General features: G+C 39.7%; 1 protein-coding gene and 1 long non-coding RNA gene across 7 annotated transcripts in view; one reads left to right on the forward strand and one right to left on the reverse strand.

Annotated features, from left to right (window-relative positions):
- The window catches only part of LOC112663395 (glycine N-phenylacetyltransferase-like), a 73,734-nt gene extending 66,388 nt beyond the window's left edge, over window positions 1–7,346 (forward strand). For all 5 annotated transcript variants that reach the window (XM_049096761.1, XM_025452297.3, XM_049096762.1 and 2 more), the window contains 4 exons: window positions 2,119–2,226; window positions 3,671–3,797; window positions 4,635–4,806; window positions 6,851–7,346. In XM_049096761.1, the coding sequence (XP_048952718.1) occupies window positions 2,119–2,226; window positions 3,671–3,797; window positions 4,635–4,806; window positions 6,851–7,328 (885 nt within the window). In that variant the 3' untranslated portion in view covers window positions 7,329–7,346. The remainder of the gene's footprint in view (window positions 1–2,118; window positions 2,227–3,670; window positions 3,798–4,634; window positions 4,807–6,850) is intronic.
- Window positions 1–19,158, reverse strand: part of LOC112663399 (uncharacterized) — a 51,511-nt gene that overhangs the window by 25,527 nt on the left and 6,826 nt on the right. For both annotated transcript variants that reach the window (XR_003139203.3, XR_003139198.3), the window contains exon 2: window positions 11,782–11,893. This is a non-coding gene — a long non-coding RNA (uncharacterized LOC112663399). The remainder of the gene's footprint in view (window positions 1–11,781; window positions 11,894–19,158) is intronic.

Genomic DNA, 19,158 nt, shown 5'->3' on the forward strand with positions numbered 1-19,158 from the left:
GAGTATGTCCTTCAACAATAGCAGAATGCACATTCTTTCCAAGTACACATGGAATGTGTTCAAAAGTAGACCACGTTTTAAAGACTTTTTAAATCATTGAAATCATAACAGACATGTCCTTCATATGTATAATATTTTTTTTTGAAAATCTTTTTTTTGCTTTTTTTTAAATAAATTTATTTTTTATTGGTGTTCAATTTGTCAACATACAGAATAACACCCAGTGCTCATCCCGTCAAGTGCCCACCTCAGTGCCCACCACCCAGTCACCCTCATCCCCCGCCCACCTCCCCTTCCACCACCCCTAGTTCGCTTCCCAGAGTTAGGAGTCTTTCATGTTCTATCTCCCTTTCTGATATTTCCCACTTATTTTTTCTCCTTTCCCCTTTATTCCCTTTCACTATTTTTTATATTCCCTAAATGAATGAGACCATATAATGTTTGTCCTTCTCTGATTGATGCCAGGACACCTGCACCCTGATGTTTATAGCAGCAATGTCCACAATAGCCAAACTGTGGAAGGAGCCTTGGTGTCCATTGAAAGATGAATGGATAAAGAAGATGTGGTTTATGTATACAATGGAATATTACTCAGCCATTAGAAACGACAAATACTCAAATGTACTATATTAAGCTTTAAGAAACCCTGAAAAGTATCTAGAAAAACCATGCAAATTTTAGAAATTATACAACACATTTCCAAATAAACCATACTTCAAAGTCACAAGGAGAATTAGAAAGCATTTGAGTCGAATAAAAATGAAAGCGCAAGATATCAAAAGTGTTGGGATGCAGCCAAAGCATTCAGGTGGAAACTTGAATCATGGATTTGAGACCATTATTATTATTATTATTTTTGGAATAGTATTTAATGCTATATATTTTCCACTTATCATGGGAATTTCTACCACACATGTAAGGAAGAAATAGTATCAATTCTATGTAAACCTTTGCAGAATAGATCAGAGGAGGAAACACTTCCCAACTCATTTTATGAGTCCAGAATTACCCTGATATCAAAACCAGAGTGGATTTTATTTAAAAAAGAGAACTAGAGAATATCCCTCATGAATATAGATGCAAAAATCCTCAACAAAATACTATCAAGTCAAATCCATTAATATATCAAAAGAAAAATACATTATAAACAAGGGGAATTTATCTTGAGAATGCAAGGCAGGCTCAACATTCAAAGATCAATCAGTGTATTCCATTGTATCAATAGATTAAAGAATGGGCAGCCCGGTGGCGCAGCGGTTTAGCGCCGCCTGCAGCCCGGGGAGTGATCCTGGAGACCTGGAATCGAGTCCCACGTCAGGCTCTCTGCATGGAGCCTGCTTCTCCCTCTCTCTTTCTCTCTCTCTCTCTCTCAATGTATAAATAAATCTTTAAAAAATAGATTAAAGAAAAAAGTCAGATGATTTTCTCTTAAAAGATGCAGAAAAATTTGAACTGGAGTTCTTTCATATGATGGATATTATGTAGTTATTAAAAATGCTTAAATAGATTTGTGTTTATTGACATGGAAATATGCCCAGAACATAGTGTGTATGTGTATGGGGGGGCGTGTTAAACTAATATATGTTAGATAATTTCATTGCTTAAAATTGTATGTGTATTTGTCAATAAGTAAAATGGAAATATATAACACTAGGTTCTACAATGTGATAGTGGATGATTTTTAATTAATTTATTTACCTAGATATTTAACTGTATTCATATAATGTTCTTTTTTTAATTTTTTTAAATTTTTATTTATTTATGATAGTCACAGAGAGGGAGAGAGAGAGACAGAGACATAGACAGAGGGAGAAGTATGCTCCATGCACCAGGAGCCCCATGTGGGATTCGATCCCAGGTCTCCAGGATCGTGCCCTGGGCCAAAGGCAGGCGCCAAACCGCTGCGCCACCCAGGGATCCCCATATAATGTTCTTGTGGTTTGACCCCCAAACCTATTTCTATTTGGAGTGATAAAATTAATCTGAAGGTGATTTGAACTAAATGCCCTATCAGTTATCACCTTGATTTCATAGAGATAATCCTTGTCCTGATCAAACAAGGCACTTTACCATCCTTTCTTAATAAGCTGACCCTCTGTCTTTCTCTGGATGTTACAGGTTTATGGGACCATCTTTCACATGAACCAGGGAAACCCATTCAAGCTAAAGGCCCTGGTAGACAAGTGGCCTGATTTTACAACAGTGGTTACCCGCCCTCAGGAAGAGGTAAGGTGCCAGATGTGGAGTGAGTATGCTTCTGTGTTCTTATTTGTTATAAGAACCTGGAAATGTGGTAGACCTAGGGGATTTTAAAGACATCACATGTCCAATAAGGGGTTAATATCCAAAATATATAAATAACTTATACAGCTCAACACCAAAAAACCAAATAACCCAAACAAAAAATAGGCAGAGGACTGAATAGACATTTATCCAAAGAAGACATCAAGATGGGCAACAGACAGATGAAAAGATACTCAATATCACTACTCATCACTCAACGCAAATTTATACCCCAATGAGATATCAGGTTCCTCAAAAAATTAAAAATTAAATTACCATATGATCCAATAACTCCACGATTGGGTATTTACCCAAAGAGAGTGAAAATACTAATTTGAAAAGATATGTGCCCCCCTGTGTTTATTGCGGGATTATTACAATGACCAAGATATGGAAGCAATCCACGTATCCATCGATACATGAATGGATAAAGAACATGTTTTATATATCTATAAATATAGCTTTATATAGAAAAAATGTATTATACATATAATAAATATTAGTCATAAAAAGAATGAAATCTTGTTATCTGCAACAACATGGATGGATTTAGAGGGTATAATGTTAAATGAAATAAATCAGTCAGAGAAAGACAAATACCATACAATTTCATTCATGTGGGATTTAAGAAACAAAATAAACAAAGAAAAAAGAGACAAAAAAAACCAGATTCTTAAATACAGGAAAAATAAAATCCTGATGGTTGCCAGAGGGGAAGGGGATGGGTAGATGGGTGCAATAGGTGAAGAGGATTAAGAGTGCATTTAATGCGATGAGCACTGATTAATGTATACAATTGTTGAATCATTATATTGTACACCTGAAACTAATATAACACTGTATATTAATTATACTTAAATTTAAAATTTTAAAATTAAAAAAAAGAAAAATAAAGACATTGTGTGTCTTTGTTTTGTGTAGCTATATCACACATAAGTAAAAATTGACACAAGGTTACCTGTGTGAATTTCAACATTGTGATGTTTATAATCCATTTGTCCTGAGACTCTTTTTTTGAGACTCTTTTAAATAGAGTAAGATTTACCCTTTCAGTGGAAGCTTGCCTTTGATAGTAATACTTTCTTTCTCCTGAGAATTATAAAATTACAGAAGGATGCTTTCTAAACCAGTGCATATTTGGTTGATTTGAAATTGTAACACAACATAGTTAGTTCAGCAAATTTTCCTTAACCATAAATTGAGTAATCAACTAAATCCCTGACTTGCTCTCATGATGTAACGATTCAGGAATAATGATAGTACATCAAGAAAAATAGCAGTATTTACAAGTTTATAAGATAGCACAGTATAATGAAATACTAAAGCCAAGTATTCTAATCACTGGGTATAATCAATTTTATTTACTCCACATTACCTAACCAAATAGGAAATGGCAGATGATTTTGATCACTATACCAATACCTACCAAATCTATTCTAAGAATCCCCAAAACTGTCAAGAATTCCTTGGTGCATCAAGTGTCATCAACTGGAAACAACATTTGCAGATCCAAAGTAAGTAAGGGATGTGGGATGTGTGCTAGCTTCTGTGACTGTTCACAGCTACCCTGCAGGGTCACTTTTCATCCTGAGAACATTCCCCCACAGACTTTCCTTCCTCTACCAAACCCCACTTAGCTAGGTGTTCATTCTTTACACCAGCTGCTGCCACCTCTTCAGTGGACTAGAATTCAAACATTCCAAACTATGGGCTTGATACAAGGAACTGTGAGTAATGGAATTTCTTGTTAGCTGAGGATTCATGATAGACTCTACAGACATATACAGGGTCCCTGAGGGTGATCAGGTGTGAGAGCAGAGCTCCCCCGCTGGCCTTGAATTTCTGGAATAAGAATGACAGTTCCCTGTGCCAGAGAGCACCTCCAGGTCACAAGAACTACTACAGTGGTTGAGAGCATGCCCTCCACAGTCAGATTCTCTAGGGTGTCATCCTTGCTCTGCCTGTTACTTGCTTTGTGATTTGAGCAAGTGATGTAACTTATTATTTAGTTTCTTCGTATGTAAAAAATGAGGGTAGTAAAAGTACCTAGAACATAGAGTCAGTGGAAGAATTAAATGTGGTATTAGACCAATACCTGGGCATGAAGTATGTGCACACTCAAGGTTAACTTCTATTTTGAAAATAACATGTCTCCATTGATCTCATAGTGATATAGTCAGGATTTTTAGTATTATCTGTTTGCATAAGGGAGTGACTTGGGCATGGTCACATGGTTAATGGCAACACCAGAAGCAACACTGCCTGACTTTAAATTCTGCATACTTTGACCAAGAAGCTTCTGTAGCATCTGCATGGGCAATTGCTTCTCACCTTACCCTACTCTGCTCTAGGTACCCAGTCCAGCCTGAACGAAGTGATACAGAACCTTGCAGCTGCTAACCTGGTCAAGGTCAACCAACAACAAGGCATTGTGTATACAATGCCCGAGAGAGCACGTAAACTGCTCCCTTCTTTGCTGGAGGCAAAGAACTTACCTCTTGAATCTGGCAGAGCCAAGACCATGTGAGTTTGAAAAAAGATGCTCTGCATTACTCTCACCTTTCTGTATGGAAGTGGCCTCCCAACTTCTCTCCCTGTGTTCACTTATGCCCCCCAACAATCCAATTCCAGGGTGATCCTTTTGGTCTGTCACATGGATTATGTCAATTCATCCACCTAAAAGCCATCAGTGTTTCTCAGCTCACATGACCATTACAGACATTCAGGGCCCCCTAGGATCCACAATCCACCATGTCTTGGACTCCATCTTGTCCCTCTTGCTTATTCCCACCACCCACTCTGTCCTTTTTTCTGTGCCTTTCTCTCATACACTCACTCAACACATGCCTTTGGACCACTGCATTTGTTTTGGGTTTTTTTTTTTTAATTTTTATTTATTTATGATAGTCACAGAGAGAGAGAGAGAGGCAGAGACACAGGCAGAGGGAGAAGCAGGCTCCATGCACCGGAGCCCGACGTGGGACTCGATCCCGGATCTCCAGGATCGCGCCCCTGGCCAAAGGCAGGCGCCAAACCGCTGCGCCACCCAGGGATCCCTGTTTTTGGGTTTTTTTTTTTTCCCTAAAATGTCCTTTCCCCTGATCTTTACATATCTGCTTCTTTTTTTTTTTTTTTTTTGCCATTCATTCTCTCAAATGTCATTTCCTTAGAGAGTTCTCCTCAGAGAGCCTAAAACATCCCTTCCCATAATTCTTCATCGCAAAACCAAATTTTTATTTTCCTCAATGAACTTACCACTATCTAAAATTATCTGTGTATTTATAGGCCCGTTTGTTGTTGGATCCTCCCCTGCAACATTTAAAATTCCACAAGAGCAGGGGACACTATGTGGTTCATCAATAAGTCTTCAGTAGCCAGAACAGAACACAAAGTAGATGCTTCAAAAATACGCGACGAGTTTACGTCTCAGAGCAAAAGTTCTCCAATAAAGAGAACTTCAACATGTTATATATGTCCCTCCACCAATGCCTGAATAGAATTAAAACTGATCCGGGGATTTGATCTGGAGATGTCTGATCCTATGGCTCTCTCTGTGCTAATATGCCTGGACAGGCTTTATTCACACTGTATTGCACCTTGTGCCTGATGGACCCTCCAAATCTATGATCTCATTTGATTCTCTTGTTCATCCCATGAGATAGACAAGGGACTCTCACTTTCCTGACAGAAAATAGGTTCAGTGGATGAAACAGCTTGTTCGGGTCACATGGATGGCTAAGGGTGTCACCGGGGCTCACTGCTCCACCTCCTGCTTCCACATTGTGGGCTCTTTCCAGGATACCTCCTTGTACACCACCTCAGTGGCCTTCAGACTTCAGCGTTCTGTAACCCGGGGCCTGCCGACACTCCACATCACTACCTCTCCCTGGATTTTGGCTTTCCCACAATGGTCAAGGACCCTCTGACACCAATATACAAAGATTCCAGGATTCCAAGCTCTGGCGTGACACCTTGCTAGCATATGCCTTTAGGCACTTGTTTATTTTCTGCTTTCCTATTCTTATGTGTAAAACACGGATGTTATCGATTCTCCCATCTAAAGTAGAGAGTCGCAGCAATGTTGAGAAGAATAATGCTTAATTTTGTGTAGTTCTTTTTTTTAAAATATTTTATTTCTTTATTCATGAGAGACACAGAGAGAACAGCAGAGACATAGGCAGAGGGAGAAGCAGGCTCCCTTCGGAGAGCCAGATGTGGGACTGGATCCCAGGCCCCCAGGATCACGACCTGAGCCAAAGGCAGATGCTTAACCATTGAGCTACTCAGGTGCCTCTGTAATTCTTATTTTTTTGTGTGGCACAAATCGTAGATATTTATCATGTGATAGCTCATATTATTTAATAGAGGTGCTACTAATATCACCACTGTGGTAATGTCTGTCTCCATTTTATAAAAAGATTATGAATTCAGGCAGTCTGGCTACAGAATCTATGCCTTTACATGTGTTCCAATTTGCATTGTCTGAAGACAATTTGGGGAAAAACAAATATAATACTCCACAGTAAGGATGATATAATGGGGTGTTCTTTTCCCTTGTTCTCCACAGCAACCAAGAGATGTTTAAACTCTCCTCCCTGGATGTTACCCACGCTGCCTTGGTGAATAAATTCTGGTATTTCGGGGGCAACGAGAGGAGCCAGAGATTCATCGAACGCTGCATCCAAACCTTCCCCACCTTCTGCCTGCTGGGGCCCGAGGGGACCCTTGTGTCCTGGAGCCTGATGGACCAGACAGGCGAGATACGGATGGGGGGTACTGTGCCTGAGCACCGGGCCAGGGGTCTCGTCTCCTATCTCATGGATATTCATATCCGTGCTCTGGACAAACTTGACTATCCTACCTATTACCATACGTTTACAAGCAACAAACCCGTACAGAAAATGAGTCACAGCCTGGGTCATATCTGCATGCCCTGTGACTGGAACCAGTGGCACTGCGTGCCTCTGTCAGGCAGCCCTGAACACAAGACAGTGTTGGGTGGCCTGATGTGGAAGACTGGACGGGTGGGCAGAGAGGAAGAATAAATTGTAATCAGCAGTCAAGCCGTGTGTGCTGTCTGGGCTCCGGGAGGAAGTGAGAATGGTCCACAGAACCACCACAGTCCCAGCTCTCAAACCACTCAGGGACTCCCCTTCAGGTCCAGCAGACCTGGCATGGCCAGGCCTTCCTGCAATGGACCCTGGTCTTGTTCAGTTTCCTACACTGCTGGATCTCAGTGACATGCTTTATTCAGCTGCATGCTGCCCCAGTGCTTCTCCTGGACTCCCATCCTGCAAGTGGAGTATTGCTAATGAGCATACTTGGCCACTTTGCCAAGACATGGCATTATCTTCAGGGTAGTATAATTTTCCTCTCTCTTTCCTTTACCTTCCCTCTTCCCTGCCCCCACCCCCAACCAGCTTCACTGAGGTATAATTGACAAATAAGATTGTAATATATCTAAAGTATAGAACGTAGTGATATATATATATATATATATATATATATATATATATATATACACACACATACACACACACACACATATGTACTGTGAGGGCCTCCCACAACCAAGGTGATTAATACTTTCATTAATTATTTCATATACTTACTTTTGTGTGTATGTGTGTGTGGGGGAGAATGAGAACACTTAAGATCTAATCTCTCAGCAAATATCAGTGACGCATTACAGAATTTACAGAATTACCAGTGACAATCACCATGCTATACCTCAGGTCCTTAGGACTTAACTCATCTTAAGACTGAAAGTTTGGGGATCCCTGGGTAGCTGAGCAGTTTAACGCCTGCCTTCAGCCCAGGGCGTGATCCTGGAGTCCCAGGATCGAGTCCCATGTCAGGCTCCCGGCATGGAGCCTGCTTCTCCCTCTGCCTGTGTCTCTGCCTCTCTCTCTCTCCCTCTCTCTGGGTCTCTCATGAATAAATAAGATCTTTAAATAAAATAAGAGTTTTTTTAAAAAAAAAGACTGAAAGTTTGAACCCTTTTACCAGCCTTACCCTATGCCCTCTACGTCCCAGCCCCTGGCAACCACCATTTGACTGTTTCTATGAGTTAGCCTTTTTTTTTTTTTTATATGATTCCACATATAGGTGATACCATGTAGTATGTGACTTTGCCTGGCTCATTTCACTAGCATAACACCCTCCAGATTCATTTACACTATCACAAATGACAAGATTTCCTTATTATTTTGTGGTTGAATAATATTCCATTGTGTGTGTCTGTGTGTGTGTGTGTGTGTGTGTGTGTGTGTGTATCACATCATCTTGATCCATTCATCTGTCAATAGACACTTACCTTGTTTCCATGACTTGGCTGTTGTGAAAAATTCAGTGAACATAGGAATGCAGAAATCTCTCCTAGATAGTGATTTCATTTCCTTTGAATATACATACCCAGAAGTCGGACTCCTTAATAATACAGAAGTCCATTTTAATTTCTCGAAGAACTTCACACTGTTTTCCATAGTGGCTGTAATGATTTACATTTCCACCAACAGTGCACAGGGGTTCCCTTTTCTCCACATCTTTGCTAACCTGGTTAGCTCTTGTCGTTTTGGTAACACAGATGCTGACAGATGTAAGGAAATACTCACTGGGGTTTTGATGTGCCTATCCTGATGATTAGTGATGATCATCTTTTCACATGCCTGTTGGCCATTTGTGTGTTTTCTTCAGAAAAATGTCTTTTCAGGTCCTCTGCTCATGTTTTGGTTGGATTACATGGGATTTTATTTTGTTTTGCTCTTGAGCCATGAGTTCCTTATATATTTTGGATATTAATCTCTTATTAGATATATTATTTGCAAATATTTTCTCACATTTCATGTCATGCATTTTTTATTTTATTGATGGTTTACTTCCTTTGCTGTGCAGAAACTTTTTGGTTTGATATAGTCCCACTTGTTCGTTTTTGTTTTTATTGTGTTCGCTTTTGGTGTCAAATCCAAAAAAAAAAAGTTACGAACATCAATGTCAAGGAATGTTTCTCCTAAGTCTTCTAGGGGTTTTATGGCTTCAGGTCTTATGTGCTTGTCTTTAATTTATTTTGAGTTGATTTTTGTGTATAGTATAAGATAGTAGTCCAATTTTGTTCTTTTGCATGTGGATAGACAGTTTTCTCAACACCGTATTGAAATTGAAAAAACTGTCTTTTCACTATTATATATTCGTGTCACTTTTGTTGGAAATTACGTGACCATATATACATGGGTTTATTTCCGGGTTCTCTACTCTGTTCCAGTAATCTACATGTCTGATTTTATGCCAATATTATACTGTCTTGATTATTATAGTTTTCTAACATAATTAGAAGTCAGGAGGGACAATACCTCCTGCTTTGTTTTTCTTTCTCACCATCCTTTTGGCTATTGGGGTTCTTCTGTGGTTCCATACAAATTTTAGGATTGTTTTTTCTATTTCTATTGGAATTTCAATAAGGATTGCCTTAATAGGGATTGCTTTTGGTAGAATGGGCATCTGCACAATGTTAATTTTTCCAGTCCATGAATAAATTTTTGTGCATTCACTTAAATTTCTTACATTAATATTTAATTTTTGTGCATCCACTTAAATTTCTTACATTAATATACATTAACATTTTATACTTTATTATTTTATTTTATTTTATTTTTTTAAATTTTTATTTATTTATGATAGTCACAGAGAGAGGGAGAGAGAGGCAGAGACATAGGCAGAGGGAGAAGCAGGCTCCACGCACCGGGAGCCTGACGTGGGATTCGATCCCGGGTCTCCAGGACCGCGCCCTGGACCAAAGGCAGGCGCGAAACCGCTGCGCCACCCAGGGATCCCCGATTTTATAATAAAGGTACAGATCTTTGACCTCCTTGTTTAAAACTATTCCGAAGCATTTTATTCTTTTTGTTGCTATTATAAAAGGGACTTTCTTAATTTCTTTTTCTGATAATTAATTGTTAGAGTATAGAAATGCAATTCATTTTTGTATTTTTAGTATTTTGTATGCAACTGTTTATTAGTTTTAGTAGGTTTATATTATGGTGGAATCTTTAGGGTTTTCTCTTTTTGTTGATTGGAGTTCAATTTGCCAACATATAGCATAACACCAAGTGCTCATCCCATCAAGTCCCCCTATTAGTGCCCGTCATCCAGTCACTGCGACCCCCACCCACCTCCCCTTCCACTACCGCCTGTTCATTTCCCAGAGTTAGGTGTCTCTCATGCTCTGTCACCCTCACTGATATTTCCCACTCATTTTCTCTCCTTTCCCCTATAATCCCTTTTTCTTTCTTTCTTTCTTTTTCTTTCTTTCTTTCTTTCTTTCTTTCTTTCTTTCTTTCTTTCTTTCTTTCTTTCTTTCTTTTCTTTCTTTCCTTCTTTCTTCCCTTTATTCCTTTCTTCTTTTTAAACAAATATTTTCTTGAGGAAAATTCCATGGATTGGAAGTAGATATGTCAGAATAAGCAAAGATTCTCCTGCCTTTTCATATGAATTTCTCATGCCTTTCTACATGCTGGTAGCACAAAATATATGTGTCAAATTCTCCACAATTTTCTCATTTCAATAACAGTAATAGATATTAACTGATCATCTACTATAAGCCAGGGACTATTCTAGGAATCTGGCACATGCTGAATGAAACATAGGCCCTTTGAGGAGCTTACATTCTAGTGATCACCTATTAATATAAAACAAAACACATCAATAAGATTATATAAACACTGAGGGTAGGGCAATGTAGTTGAGTGATTAGAAATACATACTGTGGAACTGGACTCTCTGAGTGAAAATCCCAGAACTACCTTTAGTCATCTCTGTAAAGGGGGGGGAAATTACTTAACAACTCTGTGTCACAGAATTCTCATCTCTAAGATGAAGGAAAAGGACAGTTCCCAAATTACAGGTTTATTGCACAAATCAAATGAACAAGAAAATGTAAACGAACAACTTGGGGAAATGTCTGGCACATATTAAGCACTCCAAAAACATAAATTGTTACTTCTGGTATTAAGCACCAGGATAGGTGCAATATGGACTGAAGATTATTATTACAAGGTAGAAGGAGGGGTGGGCAGGGAATGGTTAGTAAATTGGGTAGGACCAAGCTATAAGATGTCCAGAGTATAATTTACCAATTGGATTAAAAATAATTGGATATCTATCTAACATCTACCATGTATATATGTTGAGTAGTTCTTGTGTCAGAAATATCAGTGGCAGGAAAAGGAAATATACATTTTTATTGGCTAGAGTTCCAATATGGACACCAGTTGAACTACCTAATAGGCAGACACAAATTACTCCTTTCCAGAATCCCTGTTAAATAGTCTGACTATTGAAAGCAGAAGTGATTTATAGCAAAGGAAAGACTATTTTCAGCTAGTGTATATAATAACACAGAAAGACATAAACTTTTAAAATCTAAGAAATGCCCGGCAAGGACATTCACCAGATTATTTGAAATTCTACTTGAAGTATCATTTTCTCCAAAGTGCCACCTACCTTTCTGTCCTCTGTTTCCCCATATTCAGAAGCACATCCTCCATCTCCCCTACTCAGCAATAACATAGTTGCTGCTTTTCTCTTGAGCCATTTTCAAGGCATCCCAAGGCCCCTGAAATTAACATTGACATTCACCAATCCTGCAATCTTGGTCCTATTATCAAATGTTAGGGCTGGCTAGATGGTCCACAGTAAGAGGATATGTGTCCTAACCCATCCTTAAATATTAAAAACTTCTGAGAACCAGGCTGGGGGCTCAAGTTTTCTTTGTTCCTTCTTTCTTTCATTTATGATACATGCAACAATAATAGAAGAGATTGTGTTTTGTATCCTTTTTCTGGATCTACTATCTAGCTGAATCCAGATACCCAAAGATACTGTTGTGGGAAGGTGTGAGAAAAAACAGACTCAGAATTTAAGACTTCTTAGTCTTAAATTGAATTGCTAGAGGAAGAGGAGAAGAGCTCTCCATTACCAAGGTTGTAGACCATTACAGTATATTTCCTTAACACATTAAGGTAACAGGTCATCTACAGGCACACAAGCTAGGGCCCCTCTCCAAGACATCCCCATGGTCAGCAAGGAAGGAGGGGTACTGTGTCACTGAAGTTGTTATAGGAGACCTCATGACACTCAGAGGAAAAGACTCTTCATCATACCAGTTGGAAAGACAGGATCACATGTCATGCATGAAATTGAGACACTGCTTTCTGATGTGCTGCAGGACAGAGAATATGAATGCTATACGTAACTTTACAAAGGCTATTTAAAAGTGATGTTCCTCAATTTTACTGAATCTTTTTTCTTTAACCATGACATTCGGTACTGTTTTATTATAGAGGTTGGTTTCCTTATAATATTCCCTCTGTAGATATCTAATCTACACATTTATTCTTCTATATTATTCATTAGGCTATACTATGTCTTTGTGGAGATGGTCTTGCCCATCATCACTGGGGAAACATTTAAGGGAGGTGGACATGGTCCGGAGAGGAAAGAGAAGGTTTTCTTACTATATATAACAAACAGCTTGGTGGGTTTTCCAATCTAAACCACGAACCCCAGGGTTTTCTGTCTTCACCTTAATGCAGTTCTTCTGGCATTTATTGGCATTCTTTACTTAGTCTCCTTGTGAATTTTATTATTTCATTTAAAAATTATTTATACATCTATTTGGGTTTTAGACTCTTTGGCTCTATAAGTATCTTTATCTCCTTAACTATGTAGATCTTAAATTTTATGGGTCCTAAACACTCAATTTAAAGGACTTTTGTAATCGATTATATCTTGCACTGATTCATATTCTTGGGACTGTACAACTCCTGAGTATATTTAAAATAATAAGTAATTGAATTTTGGATATTTCATAGGGCTTTTCAGGTTGTCACAAACTAAAAACCCAAAGAAAATAAACTTGCAGCTCCACTAAAGTTGATTACTCTCTTGAGGAATGTCTGGCTTCTTTGCATTTGTGGGACTGGCTTTCTTGTGCCAATCAAGGATAAAAACTCCTAGTCATCTGGGGATCTTAGGCCATTCTAAGTATTTGTCCGATATTCTTAGTGGACGATTTCTCCTTACAAAGAATTTCTTTTCTAAAGATTTTATTTATTTATTCATGAGAGACACAGAGAGAGAGGCAGAGACACAGAGGGAGAAGCAGGCTCCCTGTGGGGAGCTCGATGTGGGACTCAATCTCGGGACCCTGGGATCATGACCTGAGCCAAAGGCATAGTCCAACCACTGAGCCACCCAGGGCCCCCTCCTTACCAAGAATTTGGATTAAAAAATCCTTCCTGAAGACATAGACATGGCCAACAAGCACATGAGAAAATGCTCCACATCACTTGCCATCAGGGAAATACAAATCAAAACCACAATGAGATACTACCTCACACCAGTGAGAATGGAGAAAATTAACAAGACAAGAAACCACAAATGTTGGAGAGGATGTGGAGAAAGGGGAACCCTCCTGCACTGTTGGTGGGAATGTGAACTGGGGCAGCCACTCTGCAAAACTGTGTAGAGGTTCCTCAAAGAGTTAAAAATAGATCTTCCCTAGAACCAGCAATTGCACTGCTGGGGATTTACCCCAAAGATACAGATGCAGTGAAACGCCGGGACACCTGCACCCCGATGTTTCTAGCAGCAATGTCCACAATAGCCAAACTGTGGAAGGAGCCTCCGTGTCCATTGAAAGATGAATGGATAAAGAAGATGTGGTTTATGTATACAATGGAATATTCCTCAGCCATTAGAAACGACAAATACCCACCATTTGCTTCGACGTGGATGGAACTGGTGGGTATTATGCTGAGTGAAATAAGTCAGTCGGAGAAGGATAAACTTTATATGGTCTCATTTATTTGGGGAATATAAAAAATAGTGAAAGGGAATAAAGGGGAAAGGAGAAAAATGAGTGGGAAATATCAGAAAGGGAGACAGAACATGAGAGACTCCTAACTCTGGGAAACGAACTAAGGGTGATGGAAGGGGAGGTGGGCGGGGGAGGGGGGTGACTGGGTGATGGGCACTGAGGGGGGATGAGCACTGGGTGTTATTCTATATGTTGGCAAATTGAACACCAATAAAAAATAAATTTATAAAAAAAAGTTACATTACAAAAAAAAAATCCTTCCTGAGGGTACACATTATAACTGGTGGAATGGATTCTTGATAATGGATGACCTTACCCATAGGATATGGACATGTTGGATGGTTATATGACATTTATCCTTCAATTTAGCTGGCAAAATAAATAACTCAGACCATAACACACACCCCTCACCAAAATAATCCATTACAATTTTATAGTCCAACTAGTTACGAGTAATTGAATAATTTTGGATTTTTTACTTTTTGCCATTGCCAATCAGTCCTGTAGTTTCTAGAATGATACCAAAAGTAAGGTAGAGCAATGCATATTTAAATTAAGGAAAGATAACCTTAATTCTGCTTTTGCCTGGGATTTTTCTCTAATGATGAGAAAAAGCTGGATAAAAACCACAAACTCATCATTTTCGGGGACTTGCTAGAGAGCTGAGGGCACAGGACAACTGAGTAGGCTAAATACCAAGAAAGGACAGGCCCTTCTGAGACAAGAAATGACACAAAGACTGTCTTACCTGTGGCAGAGCACAAGAAGAACAAGGTGACTTCCATACCAACAGGTAAGAAGAAATTAGAATTTTATTAAATTGCTAAGGATTGAATGTGAGCTAGTTTGACAGTAGGAAGCCCCTAGAGCCCCAGACACAAGAGTGCTATGTACTCACGGGTTCTTCTCTATGGGCCTTCCCCAGGTGTTAACATTAAAGACTGGGGACAGGCTGAAGACCAGAAGGTGCCTCCCTTGGTTTTGCAGGGAATGTCACCTTGGGAAAGGCATACAATGCAACCCCAACTGGGCTCTCTTCTCCTATGTAGCAAAAGTCTTAAACTGCTGGGAGAAGAGTAACAACTCCTGCCATTCTCCAGACATAAATAAAGACCCACTGTTGCTGGAGAAGAGTAAAATAAGTAAAAGCCCACTACTCCTGGATAGGGGCAGGAAATTGTCCTGAGCCCAGGATTTTATTTCAACATTAGTAAATGTATGCCACCACGGAGGGAGTGGTAGGAAATACTCTTCCATGCAATTCCTGACATAGAGACAAGGCTGAGATTGGCTGCCATGAGGAGGAGGGACAGGCATGCTGAGGAAGCTCCCCCTCTCAGGCATGTAGGCATAGAGGTGGCTCAGTCAATTAAGACTGGAGGACAAAGCAAGATGAGAGCATTTGCCCTGCTCCTGCACCATCAGCCTGAAAAATACCGAGTAAAAAGCTTTTCCTTTCAGATACTAAGTATGGCCACTTCCTTCAACAAATGTTCAAGAAATAAGGGCTTTGGAAAATCATTCTTCTTACTCTCAGGGCTTAGAGTGCATTATTTCCACTATAGGAAGGAAAACAGCTTGCAACATTTTGAAGAAGTCAGTTTGATCTTATCTCATCTATCTTCCAAGGTCTCTGGCCTGTTTAACAGAAACATCTGTTTTCCACTCTAAAATCAGCTCTTGTGAAGATGGAAGCGATTTGCTCCAATCCCTTTTATCTGTTATCAAGGCTGGCATTTGGCTACCTGACCGTATTTTGATAACATTTTATCATGTTTTGGGGGGAGCAGGAGTTCCAGATTGAGGCAAGCTCCATCCAACACGGTGATGTGAGTATACATACATAGGTGTATAGGATAACTCATGAGAAAAGTCCAAAATGAGTTTTGGGGATTTAATGAATTAAGTGATTTAAATAAGAGGGTTTTTTTTGTTTTTTTGTTTTTTGTTTTTTGTTTTTTTGTTTGTTTTTTTGTGGAAAGGTACACACATTTCTTCAGTAAAAAACATGGAAACTTTTAAAGAAATTTTTCTGTCATCTCATGAATATGAGCCTTATGGAAACTAGAACACCAGGAAAAGAATTATTTCCACTAAATATCTGTACATCCACAATGCACTGTATTCAGTTATTCTTTCTTTATTTAATAAAACATTTATATATGCCTACCATGTACCAGGAACTTTTCTAAATGATTATTGTCTAAGGCATTATAGTTACGTATATCTAAATGAAGAAAAAATATAATCTCATTTCTGCTTCTCTGTAGGATTTAGAAAGCTGGAAAAAGCATTTTTCCCACACTAATGATAAGAAAAGGCTGGATAAACTACAAATCATACATTTCCTGGAATTCATAAAGATCTGGAGGCAAGGGGCACCTGGGTGGCTCAGTGGTTGAGCATCTGCCTTCAGCTCAGTGCTGAAGTGATCCTGGGGTCCTGGGATTGAGTCCTGCATTGGGCTCCCTGCAGGGAGCCTGCTTCTCCCTCTGCCTGTGTCTCTGCTTCTCTGTGTGTCTCTCATGAATAAATAAATAAAATATTTTTTAAAAAGGGATTTGGAGGTATAGGGCAACTCACTAGCCTGAATTCCAATTAAGGAGAGGCACCTCTTTGGTGAGAAAGGACACACAGACTGTGTCACTTAGGGCAGAGCAGGGGAAGAACTTAATATTTCCTCAAAACTCTATAGAGTTAAGTGCCATGATTTACTCCTCTTTCTAGATACAAGAACAGATGCATAGAAAGGGGAAATAATTTGTCCCAATTGGTGCAGTCAGGATCTCAACCCTGTTAGTTTGGCCTCATTGTCTTCCTCTGAGCCATTATGCAACGCTGCTTCTAACATCACTGCCTGGATCTGCACCCAGCACCCAGAGGAAAACACATAAATTGGACTAATGCCACTGCTCCTTAGGCTTTCTTCTTGTATTTGATCCCAAAGTGTGTGAGATTTATCCTTGTTATTTCATATAACAGAGCAAGGATTATAACCACAGAGTCAAGTAGAATAGGTATGGTTTCTTCTTTAAACGTTTGATAGAATTCCCCAGGGAAGCCATCTGGCCCTGGACTTTTGTGTCTTGGGATGAAAGATCTAAATGTGAGACAAGATTCCATCAAAATCCTAGAGAAGAACACAGGCAACACCCTTTTTGAACTCGGCCACAGTAACTTCTTGCAAGATACATCCACGAAGGCAAAAGAAACAAAAGCAAAAATGAACTATTGGGACTTCATCAAGATAAGAAGCTTTTGCACAGCAAAGGATACAGTCAACAAAACTAACAGAAACTACAGAATGGGGGGAGAAGATATTTGCAAATGACGTATCAGATAAAGGGCTAGTTTCCAAGATCTATAAAGAACTTATTAAACTCAACACCAAAGAAACAAACAATCCAATCATGAAATGGGCAAAAGACATGAACAGAAATCTCACAGAGGAAGACATAGACATGGCCAACAAGCATATAAGAAAATGCTCCGCATCACTGGCCATCAGGGAAATACAAATCAAAACCACAATGAAATCCCACCTCACACCAGTGAGAATGGGGAAAATTAACAAGGCAGGAAACCACAAATGTTGGAGAGGATGTGGAGAAAGGGTAACCCTCCTGCACTGTTGGTGGGAATGTGAACTGGTGCAGCCACTCTGGAAAACTGTGTGGAAGTTCCTCAAAGAGTTAAAAATAGATCTGCCCTACGACCCAGCAATTGCACTGCTGAGGATTTACCCCAAAGATACAGATGCAGTGAAACACTGGGACACCTGCACCCCGATGTTTCTAGCAGCAAAGTCCACAATAGCCAAACTGTGGAAGAAGCCTCGGTGTCCATCGAAAGATGAATGGATGAAGAAGATGTGGTCTATGTAGACAATGGAATATTCCTCAGCCATTAGAAATGACAAATACCCACCATTTGCTTCAATGTGGATGGAACTGGAGGGTATTATGCTGAGTGAAGTAAGTCAATCGGAGAAGAACAAACATTAATTATATGGTCTCATTCATTTGGGGAATATAAATAATAGTGAAAGGGAATAGAGGGGAAGGGGGAAGAACTGGGTAGGAAATATCAGAAAGGGAGACATAACATGGAAGACTCCTAACTTTGGGAAACGAACAAGGGGTGGTGGAAGGGGAGGTGGGCAGGGAGTGGGGGTGACTGGTTGGCAGGCACTGAGGGGGGCACTTGACAGGATGAGCACTGGGTGTTATTCTGTATGTTGGCAAATGGAACACCAATAAAAAATAAATTTATTATTAAAAAAAAAGATACAAGGGGGGTGGAGACCCAAATTTTGACTGACTGAGTGTTAAGGTTGAAGGAGACAGAGGCCTGGGGCTCTGGTGTCTGGGGCTGGGGCACAGGGGACACTGCTCTTTTGTTATAATCAGCCGTTGTGAGGTCTGGACTCTACAAGAACCAAGGGGTCCACTCTGCTGACAGGGACAGAGCAGTTTCAGTGGCCTTTGGCCTTGGATAAAGAGTAAGGAATTATTACAATGGCTTCAACCTTAGCAGATAAAATAGAGAATTAGTATTCCAGGAATCAACACTCCTAGAAAGCATAGAGAGCAATATGTGCAGACCTGTGCTCTGCTGGTCCATGGACTGAAGAAGCACACAGGCTTTTTCAACTTTCTCACTAGACACTAACCACTTCTGTTTCTGCTTCTCTGATGGGAAGGACTCTTCATCCCTTCATAATGAAACCAACCACTAACCCAATGAACAACAATAAAGGTGATGAGGACAAGGACCAGAAAGTATCAAACTTCCCTCCTTAGTTGTTTCACTCAGAGTTGCTGAGACTCAAAATATCTTTTCTATGAACTGCCCTTTCTTTCCTGAGAATGGCAGAGCCAGTGCTAACGTTGGGGTGGTGGGCACTTCAGAGTGAAAAGGCTCTGATTTAAACTCTATCTCATTCAGCCACACTGAGCCTCAGTGTCCTCCTCTGTAATAGTGAGACTAAGAAGTGCCCA

Source organism: Canis lupus, chromosome 18 (genome assembly GCF_003254725.2).
Source record: "Canis lupus dingo isolate Sandy chromosome 18, ASM325472v2, whole genome shotgun sequence".
NCBI classification, from domain to species: Eukaryota; Metazoa; Chordata; class Mammalia; order Carnivora; family Canidae; genus Canis; species Canis lupus.